Genomic DNA, 18,536 nt, shown 5'->3' on the forward strand with positions numbered 1-18,536 from the left:
ATTTTGATATTTTCAACCACGGTATCTTCAATATAAAAAATGAATTATTCATAGTACTGTTACTATGAATAAATATAATTTAATATTCATAGTAATAGCACATTTATTATCAAAAATAAACAAAAAGTTATGTACTACATTTTTATGAGTATTAATACATCATTAATGCAGCAAAGTATTCTTTTTTATTTTATGATCATTCAATTATCAGTAATGTTGCAATTTATATATATAATATTTTGATATTTTATATCAAAATATAATATATTTTGATATTTATATTTTATCAAAATATATTTTGATATTTATATCAAAATAAAATATTTTGATATTTTCAACCACGGTATCTTCAATATAAAAAATGAATTATTCATAGTACTGTTACTATGAATAAATATAATTTAATATTCATAGTAATAGCACATTTATTATCAAAAATAAACAAAAAGTTATGTACTACACTTTTATGAGTATTAATACATCATTAATGCAGCAAAGTATTCTTTTTTATTTTATGATCATTCAATTATCAGTAATGTTGCAATTTTAATTTATATTAAAAGTGCCGAATTAAATATTACATGTTGGTCAGTAAAAAAAGTAAATGTCTAATGAGTGTGCAGCGACAGATGCATATATTTTTATTTCTGAATCATATAACTCTGTAAAAGTAGCTAACAGAAGAAAAATATGAGTAAAACAGCTAATGCTAAATTAACTCTTAAAATTGACAAAAATGTAAAATGAAATATCAGATATAAATAATGAAAGAAACGTTAATTTTAAGTCTACATATTGTAAAAATAATAATATAAGTAAATAAAGAGTGATTTGAGGATGCATTTGCTATTTTGAAGACTTGAGTTTTTGCTGATTGAAAATATTGGATATATATCAAAATATGCCATATTTTCGAACCCTGGTTATTATGCTTAAATAAGATGTGATTTTGTTTTATTCTTTGCTTAAAGATAAGGTTTGCATTATCATGTCCATTTTTAGTAAAAAATAATATGTTGAACAATTACTTTTCTGAACTATATTATTCATGGTGTATAAGAAAAACTCCAAATTTTTATTTTGTTTTAACTTGTAATTTTAGAGTAAAAGCGATATAGAGTGAAAATCTGTTACACACACAGAAAGAGGGATCTATGTAGTTTAGCCTGTTGAAGTTAAGATATTATAATGAAGTGCAGTTATATTTAGAGCAATACTTTCTAAAAATGCAAAATTAATTAAAAAAAGTAAAATCAACTGATTTAAATTAATGATTGTGTTTAAAACTCACTTAATTCAAATCAAGCTGATTTAAATCAACCCTGCAGCAAGGCAGGTAATATACGGTAGCTGCAATCCATTATTCCTGAAAAACAATCCAACAAATATTAGACTTTATGCAAGAAAGAACTTTATTTGCTTTTCAGTCCATTAAAATTTAGACATCGGCAATGGTGACTTCAACTTCCACACCAGGTTCAATACTGATGGATGTGATTTGCTTGACAATTTCAGAAGGGCTGTGTAAATCAATGATACGCTTGTGAACTCTCATCTGGAATCGATCCCAAGTCTTGGAACCTTCTCCGCAGGGTGATTTTCTGGTAGTGATGCGTAAGACTCTGGTTGGCATACGCACTGGTCCCTTAACCTTTAATTCCTTTTCCTTAGCACCCTTGATGAGATCATTGCAAACTAGAAGACAAGGAGAAAGTGTTATAGAAGAGCATAGGGGGAACAAACAACTTTTCTGAAAGGTGTTGGCATGAGGAAAATGAGTTAGAATTTAATTTGTACCCTTTACCCAGGATCAACATTTGTGGGGGTCAGTGGGGACCCTCTGAAATTGAAACAAATATTTTTACTTATAAGTACACATTGTTTTTGACCCCCCCTTGTCCAATCTGGCAGGATTCAATCGAACAACAACTTGCTTCTCTTTACCAGCAATTTCTTCATAATTTATGCATGCACGACAATTTTTAGTATCTTAAAGCACGCCTAATGGAAACTTATGCAATTACAAATGTCCGGTTAATTATATAGGTCATTGATACTCAACTTGCGGGTCGCTTTTGGTTCACGTTTCAATTGTGAGTGGCCTGGAACATGGTGCCTCAATTTACGAAAAGTATGTGCATGGAAGTCAGGTAAACTACTGCAGATTGGTTTGAGAGCAATTTGTCTTTTACCTCTTCCTACAAATGCACAGTGTTCTGCAGCACATTAAGGGGTATCGTCAAAGAATCAATACAAAAACATCTGTATTTGGCCAGTGAATATGAATAGTAAGAGGCATCTTATAAAGTTGCATCAGCAGCATGTAAAATTAATTTTGTGTCAGTTACCTCGTGTGAGCTTTGTAAGTGCTCTACTGAAATATGAGTTGATGCCGCTGCTTCTTGCCGTGGCGCAACGATAGGTAATTTCAAATCAGAAAACCGACAAATAATTTTTAAAGAGATCTAGGATAATAGGTTTGCTTCTCTACATTAAAAGTGTTAGAATTTCTGAATACTATGATAGTGGCCAAGACAAGATACTCGCTTCCTCCTTCCCTTCGTTACACCACTGGTAACTTTAAGCAGGCCAGTTATTTCAAATTTTTTCCAGGGAGTAAAGGCAGGCCCTTTCCGAATTTTTCAGCGGGAAGTAAGGGTGTATTCTCAATGCAAATTTTATAACAAAAAACATGCCCACATTTATGCAAAAGCAGAAACTTTTCAAAAGGTTGGGGAGGGGAGTACATGCCCACTGACCCCCTAAATGATGGGCCTGGGGAAAGGGTACAAATTCAATAGATTGGGGGGGGGGGGGGAGAGAAGAGATATATATAAAAACTAGTATGTTGTGGCCATCACGAAACTTTCTTCTATATTTTTCTTTTTTTTCTTTTCTGATCCCTCCCCATGCTTGACGAGGAAGCAATATTCCCAACAAAAACAAAATTACACATGCAAAAACTTGACGACTATCCCAATGTCTGAATTATTGCAAAAGCAAAGCAAAGAGCGAAAATTGAAAGTTATTTTAAAAGCCTTGCTTGAATTAATTACAAATATTTTATTTGTTAACAAACATAAGATGGCAACAGTTAAAAATTTTAAATCATTGAGATAATATTTCTGATCATTTCCATACAATTAAAATCACGAGAAATACGCAGACGACAATCTATTACGATTTATCTTTCTTATTGTTGTATTAATAAAGCTATTTTTTATTCGCAAAAAAAAAAAAAAAATCAACACCTCTTGGAGCGATTGGCGTCAAAATTGAACCAAAGCCTGTTTACGTATGGATTCACATATATTCCAAATTTCAACCAGAACGTAGCATTACTTCTTGAGATAGGGTACTCACAATGGAAAAAAAGAACGGGCGATTGCGCTACCCCCCTTTTTAGCTGTTGACACCAAAATAAAATCAGCTCTTATACCCACTAAGGGCTACTTGCCGATAAATTTTTCTTTCATTCCGTTCATTATTTCTTGAGATACAGCAGTCACAATTGACGACAAAAAAACGTTCTATAGCTCAACCCCCGTTTGAGTTATTGACACCAAAATTGAATCAGCACCTGTTCCTGTTAATGGCAACATATGGACCAAATTTTGTTTCATTCCGCCAGTTACTTCCTGAGGAATAGCTAGCACGCGTAACTCAAAAAACGTCCCATTGCTCCACCCCCCTTGGAGGAATTCGCGCCAAAAACCAATGGGCACAAGTTCACATACGGGCACATATGTGTACCAAATTTCGTTCGATTTCATGCGGTAGTTTTTGCTGTAGAGCGGCCACAAAAAACTGGTCACACACAGACGTGACACACATACATACACACACACATACATACATACACACACACACACACACAGACAGACAGACATTTTCCAAAAATAGTCGAAATGAACTCGGCACACCTCAAAACGTTCGAATCCGTCAAAATTCGAAATTCGAAAATTTGCACGAATCCAATACTTTCTTCTATATATTAGATATAGAAGAAAGTAAAAAGGGAAAAATTAAAAAAATCTGCATGTGCATTATTTTTCCAAAATCGGGGAGAGGGAAGGGCCTAACATTATGGCCTCACATTGCCTAAATGATGGTTTTGAGTACAAGGGACTGTTTATCAATGGTATTCATTATTTCATCATATGTTCACATCTTTTACATTGAAAAGGGAGCTCTGCTCCGAAATGCAATTTAATTCGTATGTTTATGTTGTGATATTGTTATCAATGGAATTAAGCATTTTAAGCTTCGAAAACTAGTTGTCAACTAACAAATGTCGCCTAACAAGCTGTTTTACATTTGCAGTTATATAGAGCTATATATTTGCAGCGTATACAGATATGTTATACAGCAGTCAACTCTCAATAACTCGAAGTCCCAAGGGACTGGCTAAAACGTTCAAGTTACTGGTAGTTTGAGTGATGGGAAGTTTCCACAACAGTGTCAAGAGTTTAGGACCTGATGAAAACTTCTAGATAAAGGAATATTTGAGTTTTAAACTACGAGTTATCAAGATTTGACTGTATTACCTAAATACTGGCAGGGGGGCTTGCCCTCCGCACTATTTTCGGGTTGGCAACATCCAAATTTGTTTTCCTCATGTCAATACTTAAAGTAACGCTCAGAATTGTATCACAAAACTTAAAAATAAAAACCCACTTGTCCCCTCCCCCACCCCTTGCAACAATTTCGGGGTCAGCAACATCCGACCTCATTTTCCTCATACCAATACCTTTCAGAAAAACTCCCGTAATTGTATCACAAAAATTGAATGTAAATCCAATTGCCCTCCAGCGCAGTTACAACCACTCCAGCCCTTACCACCCCCTTCAAAATTTTTGGGGCTGGCAACATCCTAAGTTGTTTTACTTGTGCCAATATTTTTTATAAAAACTTACTCCCTTAATTGCATCACAAAAATTGAAAGGAAAACCACTTGCCTCCCAGCAGTTATAGCCACCCTCCCTGCAACATTTTCGGAGTTGGCAACATCTAAAGTCTTTTCCCAGCGTCAATACCTTTCGGAGAAACTTACTCCTGTAATTGCACCACAAAAATTTAACGGAAAATTATTTGCCCCCCCCCCCCTCCAGCCAGGGTTTGAAATCTAAAATATCCGATATTTTCAACCAGCACAAACTAACCTTCAAAACAGTAAATACATCCTCGAATCATTCTTTTTTTGTATTATTACAATATATAGACTTAAAACTAAGGTTTCTTTCGCCATTGCTATCTAATTTTTCATTTTACCTTTTTATCAATTTAAATTTTGCCCGACTTAATTTAGTTTACCTGTTTACTCATTTTTCTTCTGTAAGCTACTTTTACAGTTATATAAATTCAGCAATAAAACATATGCATTAGTCAGTGCACAGTCATAAGCCATTTTCTTTTTTTTCTGACCAATGTTTAACATTTAATTAGGCACTTTTAATGTGAATTAAAATTGTTACAACACTCATAATCTTATGAATATAAAATACAAGTAAAAAAAGAATATTATATTACTTTGTTGTGAATGGTGTATTAATACACCATTAAAATATTGTTCAGAACATTTGTTTAAATATTAATATTTGAGCAATAACTATGATTAATATAATTTTTATATTGAAAATAACATAGTTGCAGTTTATAATCGCCCCCCTGTACCTTTCTCGAAGTTGGCAACATACAAATTTGCTTTCCTCGATCCAATATCTTTCAGAAAAACTAACTCTCATAATTGTATCACAAAATTGCACAGGAAACTATTTCCTTTCAGACTAGTAAATATGTTTCACAATCAAAAGAAAGTGCACTTCTGCTTGCTTTATGGTTGCCATAACAGCTGCATTTTCAAGAGCCAACTGCATAGCTGCCAACCTCAAGATAAAAAAAATAGGAGCACTAATAGGAGCAATGAGGGTTAAAATAGGAGCTCCAAATCGTGGTCTGTGCTAAAACTTCCTTCTGTACCGTAAGCTTCTATAAGTTCTAAGCACCATTACAATGCGTTTCTGAATTTTCAAATTTTCATGTTATATTTTCAACAAAACTACAACCAAGTTTAAAATAAAATTATTTTACATTAAAAAAGCATCATTACGTAGGTACATATTGCAAAGTAAAAAAAAAAAAACCAAGATTACTTTTTGATTTAATAAAACTGCAACCCTTTTTAAAAATATTCTTTCATACATATCCTACATGTATTGAAAATGCATTGCATAAGAACATATTGAAGATTTAAAAAAAAAAAAACATGATTACTTCTTATACTTGGAAATAAAGCAACTTCATAGTAAAGGTCAAGACTCGGAAATCTAAGTGGCCAGTGGCCTCTAGACTCCAGAAACTTAGTGGCCACCACTGTCGCCAAGTTTTGAAACACAAACTGGGGGGGGGGGCTGTTTTTCCAACTTTCATTAAAAAATTAGATGAATAGGACTTTGCACATTCTAAAATAGAGTTATTCAATACTTTTTTTGTACATGGAAAATTCAAATTAAAACAGGTTTCTGCTTTATTTAAAAATAAATAAATAAATAAATGAGAAGTCAGCAGGAACTTTCATTTTAGATGAAATAGTTTCAGTTTATAACAAAGCCTCCAATACAATAAGGATCAAACACAGATAAAATTTCCCCGTCAAAAAAAAAAAAAAAAAAAAATTAAAAAAAAAACATAACTTTGTGCCTTTTGTTATTTTTAATAGTTTACATTGAGACAAACAACCAATTCTGTTTTCGGAAACTTAGGCTAATAATAGTCTTGTCTACTTCCATGTTGCAAATGACCAAACACGGCAACAACGCGAAAAATTTATGATAGATTTTTGAATTTGTTGCATTAAAAATATAAATAATTAATAATCCTTTAAAAACTAAAATTTAGATGAAATAGACAGTTTTTAGCACATTAGCATCTAAACCAATCAGGATAAAATAATATTTTGAAGGAAAAATTTTTGCATTTTTTCAAGAAAAAAAATTAAGAATTTTCCGAAATAAAAAAAAAAAAGCCCATTTTGCATTATTTTCAATAGTCTGCACTGCAATAAACATCTAATTCCGATTTTGAAAACTTGGTCACTTTAAGAGTCTTGTGTACTTAAATCTCGCAAATGACCAAATATGGCGACTACGTCAAAAATTCAGATATAAAATTTTGAATTTGTTGCATGAAAATAATTTAAAAATAAAAAATCCCCATGACACTACAATTTAATTGAGAAGTTTTAGCACATTCGTGTCCAAAGCAATAGGGATAACAGGGTGGCGACAGGAACTGTGAAAAAAAGTTCCCAGACTTTTCCCTGATTTAGTTCACCAAATTTCCCTGATTTACGTTACCAATGATAATGGTTTTCTTTCTTTACTCTACTTGAAATCCATTGTATGTTTGTATAAAATGCAGTATTTTAAACGTTTTAAGTTGTGTAAAGTTGTTGAACTAAAGATATGTTTTTAAAAAATGCTACTTTTTTAATAAAATGGTTAAAAAATAATATCAAGTCCATTTTTTTGGGAAAAAACCCCTACAAAACAGTATATTAATTTTTCTACATGAAAAGATTATAGAAAATAAAAAAAAAATACTTTACTTCCAGAAACCACTTAGCATAAGAATTTTAAGAAACTATTAAAATTACTCTTAAAAACATATGTGTATTTCTGATAGAACTAAAAAGTAATTGAAATTATTTTGAACTAAGTTTTCAAACAGTATAATAATTGTTGCAAGAATAACAAGTAATAGTGAAAGAACAGAAGTAATGTAGGTATTCTTATATAACTAATTGACATATTTATGCAAAACAGATGAAACCATTTGACATCCATACATAGGGAGCTTTTCTCTAATCAAGAACATAGGTTTTAATGAATGAATACAGCATTTTAACAATAAAAAAATAAAGATATTTACTTAAGTACACAAGTTAACTCTATTTCAAATGATTTCAGTACGTAACGAAGAAAAATCTTAGATTGCTTTTGTAACAAACAACTTTGAAATGCAAGAAAAAAAAGAAAAAAAAAGCAATTAGTTAATTTCAAAATATATAAAAGAAGAATACAACTTGGTTATAAAATTAAAGAATCACTTCAGTCTGAAGAAAAGAAAACCTTTATAATTTGCGGCGACAACAAATAGTATAACGGCAAAAAGCAAAGTTTTTTGTAATTGAAAGTACAATTTTAGCAATTAAATTAAAAACGCGAAGAAGTAATAACTTTTAAGCTTTTATAGTATTAATTCAAAAACTAAAGATTTCTTCTTGAAATTGTGATTACAGTACGCTAATTACTTCGAGACAATGGAATAAAGGCAAAGGAGCTAAGGTATTAATGAGGGTTTCCTCTTTGCCTGTATGGTTGTTTATTTTACATAGCATTGAAAGTGTAAAAGGAAATTTCAAGCTAGGTAAAATAAACAACCTAACAGACACAGAAGCAATCTTAGGAAGTCATCCTGTGGTTAATAAGTAAGATTCAGTACTTTGATGTGGGGGAAAAAAGATGCACAAATATGCGGCAGTGTATAATCGCACCTCATTAATTTTGCTTTTTGTTTGAACAGATAATTGGCGGAAAATGCATAGGGAATTAGAGAACAAAATTTTGTAAAGCAAAAAAAAAAATTTTTTTTTCTTCATAAAATAAATTTTCCCTGATTTTTTGTTATTTTTTCAAAATTCCCTGATATTTCCCTGACTTTTCCCTGATTCATAAAGTTCCCTGACTTTTCCCTGATCTCCCTGATCTGTCGCCACCCTGGATAAGATGAAATTTTAAATAGTATAATTGTTTTCATTTCTCAATAAAATTATTTAAAATAACCAGAAAAAAAAAACATTTTGCAGCACATTTTGCTTATTTTCATTAATTTTATATTATTTAATTTTATTAGAACTTGCTTGAAAAAAACAAATAGAGCACCTTGTCAAATTAAGAATTTTTGTTCAAACACTTTAAAGAGACATGTCACTGAAATAAAGCACTTTCAATGACAGTTTTTACATATTACTGGCAAGTGACAAATGTTAGGTGCCAATTAGAGGTACCCCCAGTTAATATAGAAAAAAATGTAATTGAAAAAAAAAATCACGCTGATTGGAGGATAGTGTACCCTACTCTTTTACATCTCAAAATTTTCGCTGTTAGGCACAAAGTTAGTTTGTAACACGGGGGGGTGTGCACCTCAAAGCGATTTTTCGAAAATTCAATGTGGTTCTTTTTCTATTCCAATTTTAAGTACAAAACTGTCATAAGATGGACGAGTAAAATACGAAATTATCATGAAGTGGAACCGTAACATAGGCAAGAGCCAATTGGCGAGATATGAAATTATCATAACGTGGAACAATAACATGGGTACAAGCCAATTGGCGAGAAAATTCACCATACATTATTTGTAAATATACAGGCGAACCAAAAGAACTTTTAATTTTTCTGTTACGGGCAAAGCCGTGCGGGTACCACTAGTACTTAATAAAACAAGGTATGAAATCCGCATATATTCAATGAAATATAGATAACATGCTACAAGTAAAATTGATTCTTTAAAAGTGAAGTAAACAGAAAAGAATTTTGAATTTCAATGATAAACCTAAACAAGAGGCAAATATGTTTTAATTCAAAAAACTTGTACTATCTTGCAGAATAATAAACAGCACAAAACTGCCTCACTCCCCCTCCCCCTGGAATTAGGACCCTTTCAAAAGCAGTTGTCCTAGGAAACTGATCCTTACTAGTAAGAGCTAGACTGTTAGGGATGAAATAAAGGAAAAATAAAATTGTTAAATAAAAAATAAGTTACATAACACACTTGCTATTGCAGAACTTACGATTTCCTCAATTTAATGACATTTCGCTGGTTTGGATTTCACTGCATTGAATGTCTATGCTCCCCAGTTTAATGATAACTTTTCCCTGCTCCTTGATGGTCGTTAAATCAGGGTTATACTGCATCATGCAAGGTTGATTTGGATAGGAAAATACACATGAAAAATTTTACGGAGGAAACTTTGTTTAACCTGCACCTTAGACTTGAGCTAACTTTTGGTCAGTCACTAAGGTTGGTGGTCAAACCAGCGTCAACTGCATTAGGAACCACCCTAAGGGAAGCAGACTGAGGCAGATATTTTTAGGGGGAGTTGTTTATGTTTTCATGAACAATTTGTCTTTTCTTGGGGGAGAGATCTTTATGGTATTAGGGGGGGGGACATTACTCGTGGAAGGACATACACTTCCCCCATTGTTTTCATAACATTTGCACAGCCACAATTCAAAAGTCCAGCACAACTTCTTTCTTTTAATCATACAAATTATTTCTGATTTTCTTCACCATTCATATGAATGTCCGCTGATGGGAAACATATTTTTTCAGTTATTTATGATACAAAATCAAACATCCCATTCCTGATAAATTCATGAGGGCATATGTGCTCTGTCAACTTCCAGCACTCAAAAGCAACAATTCAAAACCTGTTCACATACTCCAAAATTCTTTAAGTAATTAAATATTCATAGCTGGCAACATGCCAATTTAAAAAATCTTACAATGACGTGATGGCTATATTTCTACTTTTTTGAGCATTATAAAGCAAAGTATTAAAATTTAAAGTATCATAATACTTTCAAATCCTTACATTTACTTGATCTGTGCTTTAGTATGCAAAAAAAAAATGAATAAATAAATTTAAAAATAAGTAAATAATTTTTACGCTTTTCAATGTCGTTTGGGTCACGCCTTTAGGGGTTGCACTCAAAAGTGTTGGAAGTAAAAGGAAACTTCAATTGTTCACAATTTATTGTAAAATTAAAACCAAAAGCCTAAAAATTGCACAAATCTACCATAAGACCGTACAATCATACAAAACTTCCGCAAATCTTACAATGTATGGCTAAATCGTACAAGTTGGTAGCTATGAATATTCTATGTGGAATGGGTCAAAATCTGCCTTTACTTTTTGCCAGAAAATAGTTGAAGATTAAACCATAGTAACCACATAATAAATTGAAGGATTAACTCTTCCAACACTTGAACTTACATCCATAAATTATACAGTGAAACCCTATTACAACAAACTCATAGGGACTGTACATTTTATCCGTTGCAATAAAAGTTATTTTAATGGTATTGAAGAAATAAAACTGCAATTCAATAGGGGGCTGAAAAAATTGTTCCACTGAAAAGGATATTTCATTGTATCTTAATTATAGTGAATTTGTCAATCCACTGTTGACTACTTTATTAAAAAAAAAATTGGAGAAAATATGTTTATGGCATGCTAAATTACAGGTCAACAAGAGTTAAATCATGCAAAAATAATGTTAAAAAACAATCATTACACACCTTTTTCTAAGCTTTTAACATTTAAGCTTGTAAGAGTAATGCGAATTCGATGATTCAGCCAATTTTGACTTTCTTCAACTCCAGGTTTCATTGTATCTTTATAGGTAGCCTGTAAAAAAACACCTTAATAAGCAATGAAAACATTATCCATGGTTATTCAATGCTCGTGGTTTTTGAATTCAACAGTTATCGCCACTTGCGCCAACTACATTTGGCTTAAAATTGGGGGAGCTCAGGCCCCCAGTGATTAGTATATGTGTTTTTTTAGAGGAAATGGCAAATGCTTTACTTAGGAGTTTACTGTTGCTTTAGGAGTGTCAATGAAGTTTTGACAAATTTATAGGCCCTAGTTTAAACTTCAAATACCAAGGCATTCAATGAAAGAAACTCGCATACGCTTAAGGACCCAGTAGCAGAAGCTTTCTAGCCAGTCTGCGACACTATTTTGGGCAGTTGAAAATAATCTGCAGAGTTGAAATGAGTTTGCATTGAAAAGTGATTTTGAATGGAACTGTAGGATAACAATAAAGTTATTGTAAAATTTCAATCCTTTTTTTTTTGCAACTAACTTTCTGACTGACCCTCGTATTTTTGAAGTTTGCACAAAAACGAAAGGGAAAAAAATGTTTAACCGTTTTTTCGTTTGCATTTTTCCTGAAAACTAGTCAAAATTAAGAACGAAACATTCATTCGGATGCAGAGATAGGTTGTTATCAAGATAATGTATGCAAATCTGATTGAAGAACTCAACTCCATTTGCAATTAAATTTTGGTGAAGTATGGTTTTATCTATTGTTTTTGCGCCAACTTTAAACATAAGTTTAAAAGTAATGCTGACAGGGTTGGCAAAAGCTCAGGTTTTTTTTTTTTTTTTTAAAGCCCATGGACCCAGGTTTTTTTTTTTAAATAAAACAACTAAAACTTAATGAAAGGGGTTTTTTTTTCAGGGAAAAGGTGGGGCATTTGTAGCATATGGTAGTGTAAGCATATGGACTAAGCGTAGAAATCGTCTTGGGGTGGAAAAAGCTGGAAAACTAGTTGAAATTCAACATTTTCTGAAGAAAAGTATAAACGACAATGAAACCCAAGAATGGTGTTTCTGATTTCATAGTTTCTATGATTATTTAACAGTTAAGGTCAAGTCTCTTCTTAGGTGATAAAATCTATTATTCTTTTTTGCATAGTAAATTTCAATTTACTATGCAAAACTACAGTAGAACCTCAAATTATCTAAACCTTTTTACTAAACGCTAGCTTAATCAACTTTTTTTTTTCAATTTTTTGTTGCCTAAACGTTTTAAAAGATGATAAAAACGCTATTCATCCTATTCTGTTTTCTGCTAGACTGTTTGATCAGTTAAAGTGAAAAGCAAAATATATTTATTTAAAATCTTCGAAATGTTCTTTTCAATGCAATTAAGACTTAAGAAAGTACATTGGTTTATTTAAATTTGACTAGTGATGTGGATCGGGTAAATGCCCAGTGGGTAGGTAAATATTTTTTGGGTATTTACCCAAGGCCTAGATAAATACCCCAAAACTAGGTATTTTATAAAAAAAATGCAAATAGTGAGTTTGAATTTTTTTTTTTAAATCTAAATATGAAATAATTGGTAAAACTGATACATACATATGTATTACAGTTTATAATATTTTTTATTGGAAGACTTGACGAAATTATGAAAGAAACATATCGTGAACCAAAGAATCTTTCTTTTCAATGTCATAATTGGGACAAGTATAAGCAATTCAATGATTAACTTCAGGATTTCAAAATCACAATCTAGGTTAGTCATATCCAAAATAAAAAAAAGAAGCATGAGGGATGCTTGGAAGAATTTACTGAGAAGTTATTAAGACTATGATGTTATTTATTTTATTGCTGTTTAAGTGATATAGTGGCAAATATAGAAACAGTTTTCACATTAACAAAAAAAAATATTGTTTTCTGTTGCCTTGCTCATTTGCATTTGCTCCCTGGTACTTCATGATGAAATTTATTTGAACTACTTTTAATACACGCAATTAATGATGTCGGGTGGGAAGGTAAATATTTTTTTGGGTATTTATCCGAAGGCAGGGTAAATCCCCTAGTAATTGCACATTTTGCCAAAAAATCTTTAGATGGTATCAAAAGGTGATGATTTTCTTTTTAAACATAAACTGTAAAATGAAAGATTAAAAATATAAAAATTTATATATTATAATTTCTTTAATTAAAGGTGTAATGAAATCTTATCAAAAAAAAAAAAATGTCAGAATTTAGAATGAACAATTCTAATACTTAAATAGGATGGCAGGATAATTTAATTTTTTATGGGGTAAAGCAAAGGGATTAAGTTTAATTTTGTCACATAGATTGCGCCAGCAAAACTTTTCATCTTTGATTTTTCATAATATCATGCTACTAGTCAGTTTTGGCTTTGAGTTTTAATCAGTTTACCCAAAGCCTCCTAAATACTAAATGCCTATCACCAGGGCCCAATATAGGCTGATTTTGCTACCATTTTTCGGTACCTTCACAAAAATCTTGTTTTGAAATAGGTACTTTCACAAAAATCAAGTAATAAAAGCAGGTAGCTTCACAAAAAGATCGAAAATTTCACAAAAATTCGCATTTTAAAATATAAAATTTGTTTCTCTGTTTAAAACAAAATTTACTTATAACATAAAATTCTAAGCAGGTTTATATGAACAATCGCTTAAATAGCAACCTTTTTGTGGTATTTTAACTAATTTTTAGCTGTTTCTCGCCAAAGTGTATTTATGCAATATTATCGCAATCTTTTAACATGTTTTGGGGAAACCGTTTTTCTCATAATTTCCAATATCGTACACAGTACATAGCCCATTAAGCTGAAATTACGATGGTATTTTTGGTACTTCTTAGGTTTTTAGCTCCCCCCCACCTCCCCAAAAAACGAAACCTGTTAAAAATGATACTAGATGACATTTACACTTTTCAAACTAAATTTTCACTTGTTCTGCTTCTTTTACAAAAATTAGGATACCTCACACAAACAATGCTGATAAAAAAAAAAAAAAAAACTTTCACAAAAATAGGTAGCGAGAAAAATATCCTGGATTGCCCCCTGATCACATTCTCTTTAAAAGTGATCCTCCGCCGGTACACAAATGCTACTACCTGACGGCAATACATGGATGGTGTTGCTATGACGATGGATCCAAACAATTAAAATCAAATCGTTAATTGGTTAATTTTAAAATTCAAATTTAGAAGTTAACCAATTGTTTTCTCCGTTTTAATTTCTAATGCTTTCGACCTACAATAGTTGGCGGTAGATAGAAAACCGAAAATATGCTTACTGGGATCATTTTGTTCTATGTCAGGGCTGTCCAACTGGCCTCCAACACATATTGTGCGGCCCACATCGATATTAACATACATTGATGTTGACATTCCTGCCCTTGTAAGAAGGCGGATCGGAACTTCCCATTAAAATGTAAGCAAATTGCTTTACAATCCTTCTATTTCATTGTTTTATAACTAATATAATAATTCGACTATTAATTGTTATTGTATAAGAGGTAAGAGGTTATTGTTTAACTTTTTCAAACTGCGGCCTGCCAGGTGATCAGTGACTGGAATTCTTGCCCGTGGGCTCTTTGCAGTTGGACAGCATTGCTCTATGTTAAAAGAGAAGACGCGATAGGCATTTAGTATATAGGAGGCGTTAGTTTGTCACTCACTTTGTATTTGTACTGGTAAAACTTTAAATTTTGCTTTGAAAAGTGAAAAACAAAAAAGAAAGATGGGGACAATGATTAGCAGGGCCGGATTTGGAAGTGTGGATACTCCGGGGCAACGAAGGAGTGGAGGCCCCTAATCAGGGTTCGAAAAGATCATTATACTTTCGAAAGTATCTGATACTTGGATATATATCCGAATACTTTGATATACAGGGTGATTATAATTAAAGTTCCACTTTCAAACGCTGTAAAAATAAAACCACTTGTCAGAATAACTTCAAATTTCAACGGAATATTATCGAAGAAGAGGGAAAACGTATGGCAAAAGAAAAATAAATAGTTGGATTTTTTAGCAATAGATGGCGCTGCAACTGTCAGCAAATCAATATGCAAAACAAAACACCTGTCATGCGCCCGACTCATTGACGAATACACATTTTTTTAACCGTGGGGATTCCGGATATGGGGCTATCTGTAAGCTGTTGTGTTCAGTGCTTCGATTGCAAACTTCGCTGAGCTTAAGGCATGCATTGTGTAACACATTCTAAACATGACCCCAGAAACACTTCAATCAGTCGTGGAACATGCTGTTTCTCGAAATGCTCTGCGTCCGGGAAATGACAAAAATACAAAAGCGGGAAATCGCGGAAGATTTTCATCCCTGAAAAATGGGCTACATTATAGGTTTTTACAAAAAAAAAAAAACATTGGATCCCATCCAACCAACCCTGATTAGCAATGTTATAAAATGATTTTTTACTTTTTGAGTAATTCACAGCTGCAGTTTTGAAGCCCATCTTTTTTCAAAATTATCTTATTTTCTTTAGTGTAAATATTTCAGAAACGGCATGATGTTACTGTCACAAAACGTCATATAAATGCCATATACTTCAAAAAAAACTCATCAATGCATCTAAAACTATTTAAATTATTTCAATGATTTTAGATTCATTGATGAAAATATTAATGGATTCCAAAAATGAATTTATATTTAACAGCTTTACAAGTTACTCGTGAGAAAATCCCATGTCTTCTTACTCTAGTCCCGTCATCTATTATTGGCAAGAGAAAACACCGCAACTGGAGCAAGGGAAGTGAATGATCTTCATGTTTGTTTCTGAGATTTGTCATTTGAAATTCTCATTTATGATTATCAATTTTATCGCTGTACAGCAACGAATTTTTGTAACAATAGCCGCGTTCACAACACACTTTTCCACCCGGTAAACCCCCACTCTGGCTCCACAAAAAACAGATTGAAAAATTCCCCCATTTCCAAGTAAAAAGAGGATTCCCATTGTACCACAGAAAGCAATTTTTACCCAGCATCCTTAGCGGTTAGTAGAAGAACTATTTTCGCGTAATGCATTCTGGATAAAATTCCACTTTACTTCCAGAAGCAAGCAGGAGGAGAAAAAATCCACATATACCCCACAAATAACCAGATTGTGGTGAAAAGCAGGTTTTTTCCGGGGTCGAAAGTGTCCATGGAAACGGCCCTAAAGGGTCTTGTATTCAATCATTTGGAGTCTCCTAGTATCGACTACATAAAATTAATGATGGGGTAGGCACGACATCCCCCCCCTCTGAATCTGCGCCCTATTTTGAAAAGCACTAATTAACAACTTTCAAATTGCTTCCCAATAAGTTTTGTTAGAATTATGATGACTACTATCTTTTTCTTCATTTGTATAAAAAATGTAGCCAGACAGAAATGCGTCAAAACTGAAAACTTTTTTCGTCAAAATTTGCAGTCGGGCATTTTGTTCTTTTTTGTGATATATCGCCTAAAGGGGGGGGGGATAAAGAGGTTCTCAGATCTATTAAAATTGACGTTTTTATAACATCAATATTGGAATAATTCCAAGAGAATATTTCAAAAACCCTTTTTCTTAACTCCATGAAAGTAGTTTAAAATTGCGTTTTTTTTAAACCTTATCCCTTCTCTTAACACTATGTAAAATGGTCTACAATTGAGAGAAGGCCACCAAACCTCTCTTCCTCAAGATATCACCAAAGATCTTCTAGAAAAGTTTCGAACCTCAATCGTTCCTATTATTAAAGACGACATGTACTTGCATCTTTAGCACTTCAATTCTGAAACATTGCAGGTGCAGATTTACTCAAGGGAGGGGCAATCGCCCCTGCCTTGAGGGTCTGTTCGTGTCCTTGTCCTTCCTTTCCAGTTTTAGAAATTTTAAGAGCTCATTTTTTCGTCCACCTAATAAAATACGCTATACAAGGGGAAACCTTTTTTTTTTTCCTCCTAAGCTAATATTTTTTGAGGAAACATGTTTTAGTACAACTTTTCAAATACTTATCCGAGATTCCACACACAACATTCAGATTATAGGTAGGAAAACCTGATAAGAAAGTCTTAGAAAGCATACGATTAAGAATAAATATTTATTTTCACTCTTCAATTTTACCACACAATAAAATACCGTCAAGACATCATTTCGATTGTGTCGTCCCGCTGCACCCATTTGACTCTTTTACTTCCCTCTCAGTTTATGAAAGAAAAAAAAAACTTCATGCTACTACTTAATTATCAGGAGATTCATTAATTTATAGAAAAAACAATCAATAAATTCCCAAAATTATGGATTCTCATAATTAGGATGATTAACTAGGGTTGACACGTGCAAGGTAAAAAGTACACAACTTTTCACGAAATCATAATAAAAAAAATACAGAATTCAAAAAGAATTTATATTACCATAATAGAATTGATTTCTGGCCGACTTAATCAATTTCTTAATACAGAAAAAATAAGAAATTGGACAGCGGTGAGCCAGCAACAACGTGGACAAGCGTCGGAAGGTTCGGTACTTACTAGTCGGTCACAGTGAACTTGGTCTTTGCGTTTCAGACTAGCAACATTTTTTAATAAATTATTTAAGAAGCTTTTCTTTCACTAACTAATATTTATTTTACCACTGATTTTTTTTTCGGAATTGCGTTTTCTGAATATATATCATCAAATATTCAAAGATAAAGATTCCTTTGAAATTTTTTTTTTTTTGACGTGCACATAATTTTAAAATTGAAGTGTGGCATTGCCGCTATTTGAAAGCATCGTCATCAACATTCTGCAAACATGGCAGCAGAATTTGCAGTATGTAATTCATTTTTTATTTAATTTTTTAGATTATTGTGATCCTATTTTTGCCTTGTATGATTCACGAAAACTCAAATTCGTTTCTCCCATGTTTGTTAGGTTTGCCGATTTGTAATAAAAAAGCTTGTGTCAGAAAACAAATCACTTAACTTTTGACAGATAACTAATTTAGGATATGGTATAACATTGGGAGTAAAATATATTCCTTTTAGCTAAAAACCGTCGATACTAATTTGAACACTATTGTATCACGTTCATGACATAAATCTTCATGATTTTGTAGCAGCAAAATTAGTTTCAAATTAACTTTTCAGGCCTATATCTCCCCGAAACATGAGACCGT

At 32.3% G+C, this 18,536-nt stretch overlaps 1 protein-coding gene across 1 annotated transcript; it reads right to left on the reverse strand.

Annotated features, from left to right (window-relative positions):
• Positions 1–1,394: 1,394 nt before the first annotated feature.
• On the reverse strand, positions 1,395–17,919 carry LOC129226846 (40S ribosomal protein S20-like). The gene is made up of 3 exons (XM_054861479.1): positions 17,792–17,919; positions 11,362–11,470; positions 1,395–1,695 (listed from the first exon to the last, which is right to left on the reverse strand). Exons 1-3 carry the CDS (start codon positions 17,792–17,794, stop codon positions 1,439–1,441), a joined length of 369 nt encoding a protein of 122 aa, XP_054717454.1. The 5' UTR covers positions 17,795–17,919; the 3' UTR covers positions 1,395–1,438.
• Between the last annotated feature and the right edge of the window lie 617 nt (positions 17,920–18,536).

This window comes from Uloborus diversus, chromosome 1 (assembly GCF_026930045.1).
Source record: "Uloborus diversus isolate 005 chromosome 1, Udiv.v.3.1, whole genome shotgun sequence".
NCBI lineage: Eukaryota > Metazoa > Arthropoda > Arachnida > Araneae > Uloboridae > Uloborus > Uloborus diversus.